This window comes from Leptidea sinapis, chromosome 31 (assembly GCF_905404315.1).
Source record: "Leptidea sinapis chromosome 31, ilLepSina1.1, whole genome shotgun sequence".
Lineage (NCBI taxonomy): Eukaryota > Metazoa > Arthropoda > Insecta > Lepidoptera > Pieridae > Leptidea > Leptidea sinapis.
The window spans coordinates 7,272,211-7,288,646 of NC_066295.1; the positions used below are offsets into that span (position 1 = coordinate 7,272,211).

Consider the following 16,436-nt stretch of genomic DNA (forward strand, 5'->3'; position numbering starts at 1 on the left):
TTCATTTATATTATATACTAGCTGACCCTGCAAACGTTGTTTTGCCATATAAAGTATAATTCACGCGATAGTTTTATAAGTAATAAAATATTGCCTATATTATAGCCTGTACAAAATTTTGTTCTATTGTCAATAGTTTTTGCAGCGCACGCAAAAATAGGTTTTCGATTTTACACCTTGTATTACAAAATAGCAATTTTATTACGGATCCCTAATTTTGAAGCCTTCCTCGATAAATGGACTACCCAACACTGAAAGAATCATTCAAATCGGACCAGTAGTACCAGAGATTAGCGCGTTCAAACAAACAAACAAACACTGCAGCTTTATAATATTAGTATAGATTTAACTTTCTTTTATGAGCTTGATCATTACGTCAATTTAAAAAGTTTTGTAGCTAAGAATTTTCATACCTAAAATAAAATCTAATACTGCTAAGGCGTGACATTGGAAACCCTCTCCTTCAGCTCAAGCTTATTAATAGCTTAATATAACCTACTTTCCACCCTTGTATCACAATGTACTATTAATATTTATATTTTGTTCTATAAGTATCCTCTCCTAGCGCATGGGAAGGTTGGTAGGGACCTCTCAGTCACACATATTCACTCGGAGCAGTATTTAATCTTTTGAAATTCGGCAACCGGTATTTAGGACTGAGAAATAAACTTTATTTTCATTTGAGTTTCATTCAATAACCAGACCGGTGCAAGTTACTGATATCGATTTACCTGTTCATACCTGGCAACCCATGAGTTGTGACAGGAAAAAATAGGCAACCTAACTTTTGCGCATACTATGGACTGCATAATTTCGATTGGTATAGAATTTGCCCATTAAACTAACCGGTGAGATATTAAAAAAAAATAATAATAATTAATCGTATCCTGGACTGAAATTTGCTAGGCAACCAATATGCAATATATTTATTGACATATTAAATTTCATAACAAGCTCGGTGAAGGTCGTTGTATATCGGGATCCTATACTACATAATGTAACGCCTTTAGAAGTTTTAACTTCGAGAAATATAGTATAAATGTAAATTAAAACTTACTGGATAAACAGCTAGAACAACGGCGAGATTCACTTTTGTTTTCGGCCAGTGTTTCAGAGCCGAGCGCAGTGTGACACCATACAGTATACATAACGCCGTAAGTACGAAGAACCCACATATCCAGGTCACCAATGCGTATGTGTTCAGGGCTGTGGACGATACAAGTAATATGAGAACAATACAATAACAATTCTAGGGCATTCTGGTATTACATAGACTTGTCAGTTGCACAAGCCAGCAACATTTTTTTTTATGGAAAAGGTGGACAAATGAGCGTACGGGTCACCTGGTGTTAAGTGATCACCGGCGCCGCCCACATTCTATTGCAACACCAGAGGAATCACAGGACGCGGTTTTTTGAAGGTACCCATGTCTTGTTTGGGGGTGGCCTCCGGTCCTCGACACTAACCTATGCGAAACATAGCGGCACTAGGCCTCTACTTCACGCCGGTATTCTGTGCGAGTGTGGTAATTAACCCGGCCGAGTCTGGCCCGATTGTGATGACGTCATTACGGCAGCGTGACTCTCCCACTTCTAAAAAGCCCTTAGTCGCCCCTTACGGCACTCTTGGGCCTGGGTCTCTCCTATTATTTTTACGCCCAGGGGAAGCACAGGGCATATGTTATGAACATAATATGTTCATAATTCGATACCTCAGTTCCAAAGTGCAACAAGTCTGAAATTCAGTACGTTTAATATAAGAATGAAAAGTTTAAAAACATCTCCTTGTGTTCCTCGTACAAGTATACGTACTACACAAACTATTCCGAACTAATAGGGTGAAATTTGATAACAATGGGATAAGAGGCGGCGCAAAGAACATTATTTTTAAATACTCTTAACTGGTTCTCATAGATTACAATGAATCAGATGCAACAAATTTACATTCTATCTAATACTGTGTCTCTATATGCTATAACTCTTTTGCTATTGGCAACAATTACTGCTTATGGAAAGAAGACCTAATTAATCATAGATAGAGCTGCTAACAACCGATGAAAATAGGCCTGGTTTATTGTTCTAGTGTGCGTGACAAACTACGTCTTACACTCGCAATTTGTATGTCACTGTGTGTTAGTCTGCCTACATTGCTTAAAATAGAGGTTAACTGTCAGCCTCAAGTTGATTTTTTGTAAAATTTTTTTTTCATTCCTTACAGTACCATAATATATATGACTGCGCCGATGTGTTATTTGCTCCCGCTTTTCTCCTGTCTGAGTACGATCTGAGGCGTACTTTTTCGAATGGATGGTAGTTTCCGATGTTCAATAAGTGATTTTAAATCCTATTTTGAATAAAATTATTTGAATTTGATTACTTATTTATTACGCTATTGATCGCGAGGATGTTCTACAAATTTTTTTTCTTCTTACTTTTCTTATACTATCAACATTCAAAGAATCTATTTTAACCAATATTTAAAACGAACGAACAAAGCAACGAACCCGCTTGTAGAACTGTGTCGAAGGGTCTGACCGACAAGGATGGCTTCATTAAGGTGGAGCGGAAGAAGAGGAAACCTCCTAGTTATAACCAATGTGGCACAGCACCGATAGCACAGAGCCAGCTCCTGCGTCCCGTAATCCCAGCGACGTATATCTACGTCTCTCGCTTTCACCACACCGCCAAGGCCTCCGACATTGTTCAGTACTTGGTGGAGAAGACAAGGTTCCGTTTGGGGGTCGAAAATTTGGTGACGCGTCACGCAGTAGACTTCAACTCTTTTGTTGTTCGCGTCCCGACAGAACATATATCGACCTTCCTGGATGTGCAGCTGTGGCCGAAGGGGGTCGTGTTCCGCAAGTATCGCGGACGTCGCCGACCGCCGGAAGCTGCCGAACCCGCGCCTCACATCGCCGCGAAAATGTGACGTAGATTTAATTTATATATCATATTATGTATGTTAGACTATAAGGTATTTATTTTGTGGGCTTGTAGCCTGAAATGAAGGAATTATTATATACTAGCTGACCCGGCAAACGTTGTTTTGCCATATAAAGTATAATTCACGCGATAGTTTTATAAATAGTAGCCTATGTGTTATTCTGGCTTGTAAGCTATATTATTGTAAAGTTTCATCAAAATCCATTTAGTAGTTTTTGCGTTAAAGAAGTACAAACATACATCCAGTCATACAAACTTTCACATTTATAATATTAATAGGATTATTATTATTAAAAAACCTAAATCGTGCCAATTTGTTTAAGTATAAGTAAAAAATAATCTCGCATTCTTCAATCCGCAACAGGAAGTATATTAAAATATCAGTAACGCTTGAAGTCGCATGATATCCATGGACGGATATCGAATAAAGGGTCTATTGCTAAGCGACCTTTGAATTATTCTTCCTAGGTATTACTATTATCGTAACAATACCAAATCACGCTAAACCTTTTGTTGTTATTACGAACCGCATGACTGCAGTAATAAATTTAAATTGTTAGTCGTGAACAAAAATTATTGTTTTTTTTTTAATTACCTCATTGTAATATTATATAATTTATATATACTGACTTTTGGCGTTTTTTATAAGAAGGTACATTCTCCTGTTGGTAAGATCGATGACCCATTACAACGCAGTGCCGCTCAGGAGTCTTGAAAAACCGGAGCTGTCGTCAAGACATAAGACATTAAGTTTGCATAGCCTAGCCCGCAAGGTACCCACCTACTACTAAATGCTAGAATGTTGTAAATAATAATTAAAGCTATATTTTATTTATTTTTTATAACTATAGTTTAATAAATACACTTTATCATAAATCTTTGTAATCCCACGTAATTTCACGTTATCAACTTATTTAGGTGCTAATTTTTTAAATAAAAAGAGTACTTTAGACTCCTCAACTAAAGCAAAACAAAATTTTTTTTTTTAATTTATTTAGTGGCACGGGATGCAAGTCCATAGGCCAAACAAAATTTATTACATTTCTGTAAACTAGAGCTAAGATGAAGACCATTTTGTATGTAGCCATATTAGTTGAGTCTTTATTATCTGCGGTACTTACGGCATCAGTAACTCCCATTGTCTGTCAAATACTCAGCTGTCTAACTATTGAAGTTATTGAAACACATTTTTTATGACAATAAGGGACAAGACGAGCAGGACGTTCAGCTGGTGTTAATTGATACGCCCTGCTCATTACAATACAGTGCCACTCAGGATTCTTGAAAAACACAAAAATTCTCAGCGGCACAACAATTGCGCTCGTCACCTTGAGACATAAGATGTTAAGTCTCATTTGCCCAGCAATTGGAATAGCTACGGCGCCCTTCAGACAACAAAGCTTACACATTTCTGCTTAACGGCAGAAAAAGGTGGAGATGTGTTTCTCATAATCCAGCCGGCATCCTGTACAAGGAGCCTTTTGATAAGGAAGGCTACAAAATAACAGCAAAAGACCAGGTATCAAAAAATAGATAGCTTGTATTTATATTCTATTAGTTAGCAAAACACTCTAACTAGTTGTAAATCTTGAATTGAGTAGTTCATGAGGAAAATCAAGGAATTATAATTAAATGAACTCTCAAAATAGATAAATTAGTAAATTATAGCTTTTGACATTCCTACTGAATAGGAAAACCACATGGAAAACTTAGCATCTATGTACTATTTTTTAATAGAAACATGACGGAAATTATTTACTAAATTTATTTTAAGCACCGGCTTATAACCCCGGCATGACACATGATTGGAGAGGAAAACTAATTAATAAGTTTAATGACAATTGGCACTAACATCATTGCGCGCCAACGCATGTTCATGAATGATTCATATACATAATTATTAAATACGCTTTTTAACATTAGATTCGCCACTCTCAATGTATCTTGTTATCGTAAAATATAACGGAATCTTTAAATGTTATTTTCTGCCACTTCAAGATATCCGAATTTTTTGAAAATTTATACATATATCAAGGACGGACGACAATACCATATTTTCAGTACTTTAGAGTACATAATTCTGGTTCGAACCGGAATCACCAGGATAATTTGAAAATCAATATCAACACAGATACGAATCAGAAGAAATCGAACTTTTTAAATATATAACATATTATTTAATTATTAATTAATACTTAGAAAAATAACACTTTAAAAATTAGGAAATATATAGGCGATATAATTAAAATCGACGCACCTGGTTGTGATGTTCAAAATTACAGTTTTTTATTAAATACATATCTAAGTATTTTAGGCGAAAAAACTTCAACGTATTCTGTTTTTTTTTATGGAAGAGGAAGACAAACAAACATACGGGTAACCTTAGCCCATACTCTCTTGTATCTCCAGAGGAATTATAAGAGTGTTTCCGAACTTATAAAGCATCGAATAAACGTGAACGTTAACAATTTGTTATGTTGTTAATGTGATAACCCTTACTTCTAGGATTATTACACAAATAAAATTTTATGAACGATGCTGGATTCGAACCCACGACCTCTGGCGTTCCACGAACGAACGGTTAGCTCAGTTGGTAGAGCAATGGCACGGAACGCCAGAGGTCGTGGGTTTGAGTCCCGCATTGTTCAGAAAATTTTGTTTTTCAAATTTTATTTGCTTAAACGTTAGGCTGCTGATTGATTGATTTTTTCTGTTATTTTGCAAAAATCTTTAATGGATATTCGAAAACTCCAAGATTGTATTACGTATAATATTATGTGTAACCACAGTGTAGGGACTGATACTAATGTATGTATATATAACATACATTATAGTATAGTATATTTAACTATTGTTTAAGGACACGCGTTTTGTTGTCAGCGTTTCTCATCAAACAAATCCCTTTCACAAAACAATGGACCCTGACCGTTTTCTCAGTCGCAAGACAAAGCTGCACTCAATTATAATATGATTAACCTCAAATACGCAGTTAAGGTTTAGAAACAAATGTTTTTTAATTTACAATTTATGGACATAAATATTGCAATAGGTATAATTAGGCTGAAGCTTGCGATATAAATCTGACTATCATAATGAAATCCAACTAGTAATCTCAGAAATTCCAGACGGAAGAAAAGAAAGACAAGCAAATACAAAAATCCTTCAAGATTCCCGCCCATATTATGCATAAACAAATTGATTCTATATTAATTATGCCGGCAACGCTCCTACGATTCCTCTGGTGTGTTGCTGAAGAAAATGAGCGGCGTTAATCACTATCAGGTAAATCAAATCAAATCAAAGCTTATATATTGATTTAGATCAAAAATGATACATAAGAATGCCAAACATACGTGCACCATTAACATTTACTATCACTTCGTAAAAGTTTAGTTTTTATAAAAAGTCTGGCAGGAAACTCATTGTGACTCTTTTATAATTAATAAACATAGCTACACCATTTTACAATAATATTAATACAATCTATGCACATCAGTTATGTAACAAGAAACAAAATAAAACATTTCGTCTTACTGAAGTTAAAAAAATTAAATATAAAACATACATTTCAAAGGCATTATGCGAACAGTTCCTAAGCGTTAAACAGGCGTTAAGGCGCGGTCATACCATATCCACAAAAGTTAGTTTCTTAGAGAGTCGATTACAACATAACCCAATAAAAATATTCCGACGCAAAAAATACATTACAAAACTACAAAAGAAGGACTTAAAGAAAAGTTTGAACCGAATAGAAAGAATATTTAAATATAACTTGAAATATCTAGTGAAAAATTTGGAAGTTGCTTCCCAAAAATAAACTTTGGAGTCGAAAATCTCCGAATATTCAGCGATAACAACATTCTTTTTTTAAAGAATTTAATAGAATTAGTACCTTTTCTAAAACATAAACCGAACGATTTTTCAATTCAATATGTAAATTTTGAATAAACAAAAGAAATTCAGTAAAATAAATGCCCATTTGCAGAATACCCACATGATCAATACAAATATTGTAGGGTTGGTTGTAGCGTTTACAATCCTAGTCAATCCGCGCCTTAAGCATTTGGAAAAAATATAGGTATGTAATTTACTTAAATTGAAGTTATTAAATTTTAAATCATCATTTGTTTTCTTATATTGTAAGATTTGTACACTTTCCTATTTAAATTTCATTGCTTTTGTGTACAATTTTAACTAATTGCAAAAATTTAATAATAAGAAATGTACATAATATAAGAACTCGGAACTCTTTTATGGAATGATATTATATTTCAAGTAAAAACTCGTATGAACCTCAATAACTCGCTTCCGGTAACCTTAAGCCTTGATAATGCTATCAGAAAGATAGGCAATTGAGATTAATGAGCAGTCCTTATATGTACACACCATTGATTGATGTAGCAAGCATAATTAATCTTTATAGCCTTTTGAATTTCCAAAAATATCTGTTCCGACTTGCGAACCATTTATAAAGGTGCAGATTAAGTGTGTATGTTACTAACGTACGCATCGCATGACTCGAATGCTTACTAATTGGGCCGCATTTTGACAGTAATTAAGATTAACAGACACTAGATGTCTACTTCTCTCATATTTTTTTAATCACGCAATCCTTTTTACATCACTTAACTGATGTTACTATTATAAGCGATGTTCTAATTTTTTCTTGATCATAAATTTCTAGATCATTTCGGAAATTCATGCGGTGTTTTTAAGTCAATATTATATATGAGTATATGTAATATTATCCTTAAGCAGTGTTAGGAGTATTTCCTTGTTATCTTCAAAGAGCGCAGAATAGGTATAATATAACTTCTCCAGCTATAGATGCATCTACATTCGTTACGCTGCCAACACCGCTTCATTCAAATCTTTTTATTCAAAATAGGATGTAACATCACTTATTGAAAGCCTCAGACCTGAGAAGAACTGGCGCAACAAACTCAGCGGGCTTTTTTTTTCTTCGAATAAATATGTTTACAAAGTAATATTGTACAATTAAACTTATTATTTAATAGCCTGAGGGCGGTCACTCCATTCCCAATCTGGGTATCATTAATAAAGTAATTTATGTTATAGTAACCTTTACCACACAAACGTTTCTTAACAATTCTTTTGAATAACGTAATATTTTTGTTTTGAACATTTTCTGGTATCGTGTTGTAAAAGCATATACATCGCCCCACAAAAGACTTACTAACTCGACTTAGCATTCTATCATAAGGTGTTTTATGGGTATTAATAAACTACGTTAAGACGTTATTTATTTATTTTATTTTTTTTATTTATTTATAAAGGCTTACCAACTAAATACAATTTATTAACTTATGCACTAAGAATTAAACAAATATAATAAAATAGTTTAAATGTACTTAAATTATAGGTAGGCACAACAATACTATAAGAAATACATGTGATATTTTAAAATCTAAAATCTATAAATTTTGGAGAGCAATATAAATTTGTTTTTTAAAATTAAGAAAGTTTGAAAAGAAGTGTTTTCATCTATATTAAAAATACAATTATATAATTTTAACATTAGCTGTAGAGGAGAGTTTAAGCCATAATTACTGTGGTGGAATTTAATGTGCAATGGGGAAAAAGTACTAAGCCGACAATTAAAGGCAGGCACATGCAAACCGATTTGTGATAAAAGCGAAGGAAAGACAGAAGGATTGTGAAGCATTTCTACGTATTCGCAGAGACCTCATTTGAAATGTATTTAATCTATTCTCATAGCTATCATTACGGATATATTTATTTGCAAAAAAACTTAACTTTGAAAGAAACTTTTTTTGTACAGATTCTATTCGTGATATATATATTTTGTGATATGGGCACCAAACAGCTGAGTTATATTCTAGATTAGATCTGACAACAGAGTTGAAAAGTATCTTGAGTGGTAAAATACTTCTAAAATCTTTCGTATTACGGAAAATAAAACCTAGCATTTTAAAACTCTTACGAACAATGTGATCTATATGTTTGTTAAATCTTAGTTCACTATCTAATATAATGCCTAAATCTTTAAAATATTTTTTTTCAGTAATGAACACGTCATTTACCTTTTATTGACGTGGGAGGCTTCTTTGTACAGGAAGCAGGCTAGATTATGGGTACCACAACGGCGCCTATTTCTGCAGTGAAGCAGTAATGTGTAAATATTACTGTGTTTCGGTCTGAAGGGCGCCGTAGCTAGTGAAATTACTGGGCAATTGAGAATTAACATCTTATGTCTCAAAGTGACAAGCGCAATTGTAGTGCCGCTCAGAATTTCCTGTCCTGCTCGTCTTGTCCCTTATTTTCATAAAAGAAAAACGTCAAAGGGGGGTAATGTACGTACTAATTAAGTGGAGCCACTACTGAACGTACTTATTAACTTATTGTTAAATAATCATAAAACCAAATATATAAAATTCACCGCGCCAAATGTCAAAAATGTAGATGCGAATATTTTATTAAATGGAGAGGTGGTAAAACCAGTGGAATCTGCTATATTTCTTGGCATTACTCTTGATTCCAAATTGCAGTGGGGCCCCCATATTGGATTGGCGAATAGGCTTAGTTCTGCAGCATATGCGGTTAAGAAAATTAGACGGTTAACTGACATAGATACGGCGAGATTAGTATACTTTAGTTATTTTCATAGTATTATGTCCTATGGTATATTGTTATGGGGCAGTGCGGCCGATATTAATACTATCTTTGTGCTGCAGAAGAGGGCTATTCGCGCGATTTATAACCTAGGTCCTAAAGAATCATTAAGAGAAAAATTTAAAGAAATAAACATTTTGACTGTTGCTTCTCAATACATTTTTGATAATGTTCTCTATGTTCATAAGCACATTGAGGAATTTTCTAGAAACTGTGATATTCATAATGTTAACACGAGGAACAAACATAAACTTGTTATGCCTACTACTCGGTTGGGTCGAGTTAGTAAGTCTTTTGTTGGGCGATGCTATGCTTCTACAATATGATCCCAGAAAATGTACAAAACAAATGTGTTACGAAATTTAAAAGAATTGTTAAAAAACGTTTGTGTGGGAAAGGTTATTATAGCATAAACGATTTTTTTAATGACACCATGGACTGGGAATAAACCGAACACCCTCAGGCTCTTTAATTATTAATGTTTATTGTACGATATTACATTGTAATTCATATTTTATATTTAAAAAAAAGCCTGCTGAGTTTCTTGCGCCCATTCTTCTCAGGTCTGAGGCAGTCTCTTTTGAATGGGTGGTAGATTTTGACGCTCAATAAGTGATTTTAAATCCTATTTCGAACAAAAATATTTTGAATTTGAATTTGTAGCTTAACGTCAAGGTTAGCAAATCTAAGGCAAGGTGTCTATGCCTAGAGACAGACGTGACTTCATATGGACGTGGAAAGCTCCCAGTATTGTTTACTATCTACGATTGTATCTGAGTTCTATGGCAGAAGAGTGGCTACGTTTAAAACTGGGATCTATAGAGCGTACTTATACTTTGTTGGGACCTTACTAACGTAAAACTTTGGCGAATGTGATAAAACGCGAACTTGACTTTATGTATTGGGTTGTCTTAGCTTAAGCTCAGCATTATTTCAGCTGTCAAATGACTATAAAAAGAAAATCAGAGATTATGATAAGTATTTTTTTTTTATATGAGAGGGGGCAAACGGGCAAGAGGCTCACGGTATTGGGAGAGGTGAGACAACCGCCCATGGACATCCGCAACAACAGGTGTGTCAAGAAATGCGTTGCCGGCCTTTAAGGTAGGTATGCTTTTTTCTTGAAGGTCCCTAAGTCGTATTTGTTCGGGAACACCGCTGCTGGTAGTTGATTCCACAAAGTGGCTGTGCGAATAAGCTTGAGTATAAACTCAGCTAAGTTTTACGTAAGTAAAATCTGGACAAAGTCTAAGTACGCTGTATGCATCTCAGCCTAAGACTGTAATCCAAAGACCGTTCGTAGACTTTGCTCAGACTTACCTTTCTAGCGAGTTAAATCGAAGAGTGTATTAATATAAACATCGCTTCGAGTACAATCTAACCTTTAGCTTAAGTTCACCATATCATCGACATAGGAATAGCTTGGGCAACATTCCTTGCATCATCGGTCATCACAACTGTTGTTCATCTTCTAAAAATGCCCATATAACACAAAAAACCGGCGATGCTAGTAGAACGTACTCGAATTACATGGAATAGTGAATATCACGGAGTTCAGATTCAAATAAATGTTAGTGATCCATTAACTATCTGAAATACATAAATCAGAATCGGTTACATCACTACATAATATTATAAAAATAAAGTCGTCCGCCGCGTTCTGTAGTAGTGAGGCTCCAATTTCAGGATCTATGATTTTAGCTGGAATTATATCAAAATTAGGGGGTTATGGATTATTACGAGTTTTAATTATATTTCAAGAAATCAATAAAAAAATTGGCTTTATTTGAATTGTAATTAGATTATTAGACGGGGTTTATATTAGATTAAAATGTTTTTGTCAAGTTGATATAAAATCTTTAATTGCTTATTCATCAGTTGCTCACATAGGATTAGTAATTGGGGATATAATAACTATAAATTATTGAGGCTATATGGGATCTTATTTATTAATAATTGGTGATGGGTTATGTTCATCTGGAATATTTTGTTTATCTAATATAAATTATGAACAAAATATTGCACTGATTTTCATGCATTTTTCTGGAATGGATATTGTAGTTCTTGATGAAGGTTTAGTATATGATTTGTTAAGTTTTTGTATACATTAATGATATTTGTTGGAGGTGTCGGAAAAATAAGCCGACTAAATCCTTTCAGATATATAACAAAACTAGCTGACCCGGCAAACGTTGTTTTGCCATATAAAGTATAATTCACGCGATAGTTTTATAAGTAATAAAATATTGCCTATATTATAGCCTGTACATCATTTTGTTCTATTGTCAATAGTTTTTGCAGCGCACGCAAAAATACGTTTTCGTTTTTACACCTTGTGTTACAAAATAGCAATTTTATTACGAATCCCTAATTTTGAAAAACAAACATAGCCTATAGCCTTCCTCGATAAATGGACTACCCAACACTGAAAGAATCATTCAAATCGGACCAGTAGTACCAGAGATTAGCGCGTTCAAACAAACAAACAAACACTGCAGCTTTATAATATTATATAACAAAATAACGGATGGTGATTTTGTGTATCTTATATAAGTCTACAGTAAAATCCCCAATGGCATATTTCTATCTCATAAGGATACATACAAAATCCATTTTAATACTTTTAAAAATTGGCAATTATAAAGTGTTAATGTAAAATCTGTTTTCGCAAATACGATATTAATCCTTATCATTTTATTGTTATAATCATTCAGAAATATATTTTTGCTCCAAAATCCTATAATACATTATGAAATCTATTCATAAGTTTTTGCATTTTTCCCGTACATACATAGGAATGAACAAACAGACAAAAATTACATGAAGTAAAGGCTTTCGGATTCAGTATTTTTGTAGAAAATATTACGTATTCTTTTAAAAAAATACTCAAGTTTTTAATTTGTTACGAGTTTATTATATGTACCTATAGATTAGATTTGGTTAAGTAGAGGTAGTAGTTTAACCATAATTTATGGTTTTTTGTCTGATCGTGAAGTCGAAAAATATTGTCTGCTAAATAGTTTTTTGGTACTAATTTTTGTCGTCTGAATATTCTGACTCGTGTTTGTCATTATTTAAAGGAACGCAAACAATGGTAGAATTATTAAATATAGTTCATTAATTTGCAATACATATTAGGTACAAATGTATTCGTTTAAGCTTTCTGCATCTCTTCTCCACGTAAACTTTCATAACCTTTGTAGGTCGATGCAGTTCCCAACAACATTTATAAAATGCAATAAAAAATTTCGCATCACGTATTTTAAAATGGATACATAAAATTTTAACTAAGGAGCCATTCAGATTATTAATATAGGTTTCAGTTATTATCTGTGCATCATGAACGAACAAATATTAAAACTTTCACTTTAGAATACCTGTGTAATACGATCCAAAATCGGGTAGCACACTGTAGCTATGGCACAACAGCGCCGAAGTCGTGTTAACTGCATTGTTTACTTCTGGGTGCCTTATCTCTGCACTGACATGTCGTGCAGTTAATATCCGCGAACTGCTGCTAGATTCACTAGCGAGTAAATCCATTATCAAAAATTCAATGTCTATGATAGAGACAATTCCATTTTTAAATAAACTCCCGCTTAAATTTTCGCGCGCGTTCGACAACCAAAGAGGTTACACTGTCAGCCGCAGACCCAACACCAACTGGCGATCCGTATTCCGTACGATCACTTTCTTTCCTCACTCGACTACGCAACACGCTGCGGTTGAATTTTACAATATCCCATTCCACGTAATTTATACGTAATGCATAAAATATTATGTTTTTGTGGTAACACGGTTATCTCGGTGATAAAGGATAAGAGACACGATAGCTAAACCATAAATCTAACCGCTGTAGTTCTTTGCACTATGGTTTTCTAATATAAAATAGTATTTTATATTAGAAACAATGGTTTTCTAACATAAAATAGGTATTTTATAGTAGAAACCACATTTTATTTCTGTGTGAAAATAGTTTCTAAACATAGAATTATTTATTGCGCCAAGTGTCTGATGCTAAAAACACTATTCTGAAATGTTGGCACTTGTCTACCGCCGTCATGGCTACGAGACTTGATTTAAAAATATTTAAGTCTCTAGTATTGATCTACAAATTCCAAAAATTCTTAAAATAATACTATGTTAACCGAATTTCGCTATTTGTATACTTAAATTTCAGTAAGAAAAATATTATAGTGTTCATGAAAAAATCAGCTAATTTTGTCCAAATTATATAAATATTATAACATCAATGAATAAATATCAATGATTGATTATTTCTCCCATAAATGTCTGTACATAGATATTTTTTTAATACCTACTTACCATGGCATTGCAAAAGATGCTGAGTACAGCAAGTAACTAAATAAATATTTTAACATTTAACCGACATAAACACTTTTTCGGATATATAAAGTCCGGCAGACAAACGAGCATAGGTACATATAACATATAGGTCACCATCAGGTGGGCAATGAGCCACTTCTTGCTTTAACTTCTTGTTTCTTATTTTAATATAGGTAACATTCATATTTTGCGGATCAAGTGAAGAATGAGAATGAGTTTATAAAGGCATAAAAAGGCATTTATTTTCTCAAAATTGATTCCTTTAGAATTCTTTTTGATGTCATTTCTTATACTACTAGATACTACTACCGCTTCGGAAACAAATGGCGCTCTGAGAGACAAGAAGCGGCGCAAGAAACTCTCCCAGCATTCTTTTTTTTTATAATGTCCGGGAGACAAACATGGTGATGTGTGATCGCCGCAGCCCATACTCTGGCCAGGTATCGAATATCCATTTCATCTCCAATAATCAACAAATTGCAATAGGTACTTCGAATTGACATAGAACCTTCATGGTGTGAGATTTTTGAGTGAAACTTTTTTTACATGGTACCTATGTACTTTTTCTTTTAAAAAATGTCCAACATTCGATTATCTAAGCTAAGACAAGAAAGATGAATCCTTCGAAAATTCGAGTGATTTTTGAATAAGAGTTCAGACGCGGAACTCAAGCAGAAACAGCTCGCAACATCAATGTTACGTTTGGAGAGGGTACTGCTAATGAACGCACCGTACGATTTTATTTTAAACCCTTTCGTGATGAAATCATCAATTTGAAGAACGAACCATGTGGAAGACGTGAATAACAATGAATTGAAAGAGATGGTTTAAGCCGATCCGAGCCAGGCTACCCAGGAATTAGCGGCATAGTTTAACGTAGGTAACGTTAAACTATGCCGCTCCTCAACTAACTTAATATTTTTATATTGACTCATTTGAATTGTATTTGAATAAAAAAATATGAAAAATGGGCGTCTCATGATTTGACTGATCTTCACAAAGAAACACGTTAAAAGTTGTGTTGCCTTGTTGAAGCGATACAGAAATTAAGGAATATTGGGTCTGGAAATCTGCGCGAGCAGACCTTAACTTATATTTAGCATTTAGGTACTATTACAGTTGAAATGGTTATTGTTTTGTAAAATATTCCGTTTCCAAAGCAGATATCGTACTTTCACTTTCGTTCAAAAATTACGCTAAAAATTATTGTAGAAGCAACCGCAGGTGTAATGTGTCTACTTGGCGGAATGAAACAGACAATAATTATTTACAATTAAAAAGAAGATTAAAACTCAAATCGTTTTACCAAAAACAGACAAGATATAAGTTTAAATAGTATATTTTTTGTAAAGGAATAAAAACAATTACCTACGAGTGACTTGGGTCATTTTTTCCATACCCATGATGTCAATACATTTTGTGTTTAAGACGAAAACGATCATTATACACGTGTGATGAAATCATATAGAAAGTGAATATTAAGTAAGTAACATTATATTGTAAATGTTGAGGATCGAGTGATCAAATGGACATTTTACATAACGCCCGTTCATATTGATGAAATGCTGTCCAATAATTTTATATGAAGGTGTTTTATAATCCACCTCAACGTAACTATGCTGCTGCCATCCGCCAGCAACCCAGAAAGCGGACAGTGCTGAGCACAGGAAGTGGAAGCGGGCACGCCCGCAAGGAACCCGCTTGTAGAACTGTGTCGAAGGGTCAGACCGACAAGAATGGCTTCATTAAGGTGGAGCGGAAGAAGAGGAGGCCTCCTAGTCATAATCAATGTAGCACAGCACCGATAGGACAGAACCAGCTCCTGCGTCCCGTAGTCCCAGCGACGTATATCTACGTCTCCCGCTTTCACCACACCAACAAGGCCTCCGACATTGTTCAGTACCTAGTGGAGAAGACAAGGTTCCGGTTGGGGGTCGAAAAGTTGGTGACGCGTCACGCAGTAGACTTTAATTCTTTTGTTGTTCGCGTCCCGACAGAACATATATCGACCTTCCTGGACGTGAAGCTGTGGCCGAAGGGGTTCGTGTTCCGCAAGTATCGCGGACGTCGCCGACCGCCGGAAGTTACCGCACCCGCGCCTCACATCGCCGCGAAAATGTGACGTAGATTTAAGTTTTAAAAATATGTATGTTAGATTATAAGGTATTTATTTTATGGCCCTAGTAGCCTGAAATAAAATGATTTATTATTATTATTATTATAACTGATAAACTAATTATAGATAAATGATAGTGAAAATTGAGCTACATAATTGATATTGATAATGTTAACTTCATTATTTATTACATTCATGCTCTTAAGTCTAACTAAAACTAAAAAATTAAAATGGAAGTGGGCAAGGCAGATGACATGTGAACCAGCGCTTTAACAATGCGGCGACGAGTGCCGGGACGTGTGCTTACCTCATATATGTATATGTGCGAAGGGAACGATGGTCCATGCTTCAACTCCTGAACGGGTGCTGGTTGTGGT

General features: G+C 34.4%; 2 protein-coding genes across 2 annotated transcripts in view; both read right to left on the reverse strand.

The window, feature by feature from the left end:
* Positions 1-13,312, reverse strand: part of LOC126974116 (organic solute transporter alpha-like protein) — a 38,805-nt gene extending 25,493 nt beyond the window's left edge. The window contains exons 1-2 of the mRNA XM_050821538.1: positions 12,974-13,312; positions 1,058-1,206 (exon numbers count right to left, since the gene is read on the reverse strand). Of these exons, the coding sequence (XP_050677495.1) occupies positions 1,058-1,206; positions 12,974-13,139 (315 nt within the window). The 5' untranslated portion in view covers positions 13,140-13,312. The remainder of the gene's footprint in view (positions 1-1,057; positions 1,207-12,973) is intronic.
* The window catches only part of LOC126974079 (ATP-binding cassette sub-family B member 10, mitochondrial), a 220,971-nt gene that overhangs the window by 15,641 nt on the left and 188,894 nt on the right, over positions 1-16,436 (reverse strand). The window lies entirely within an intron of this gene.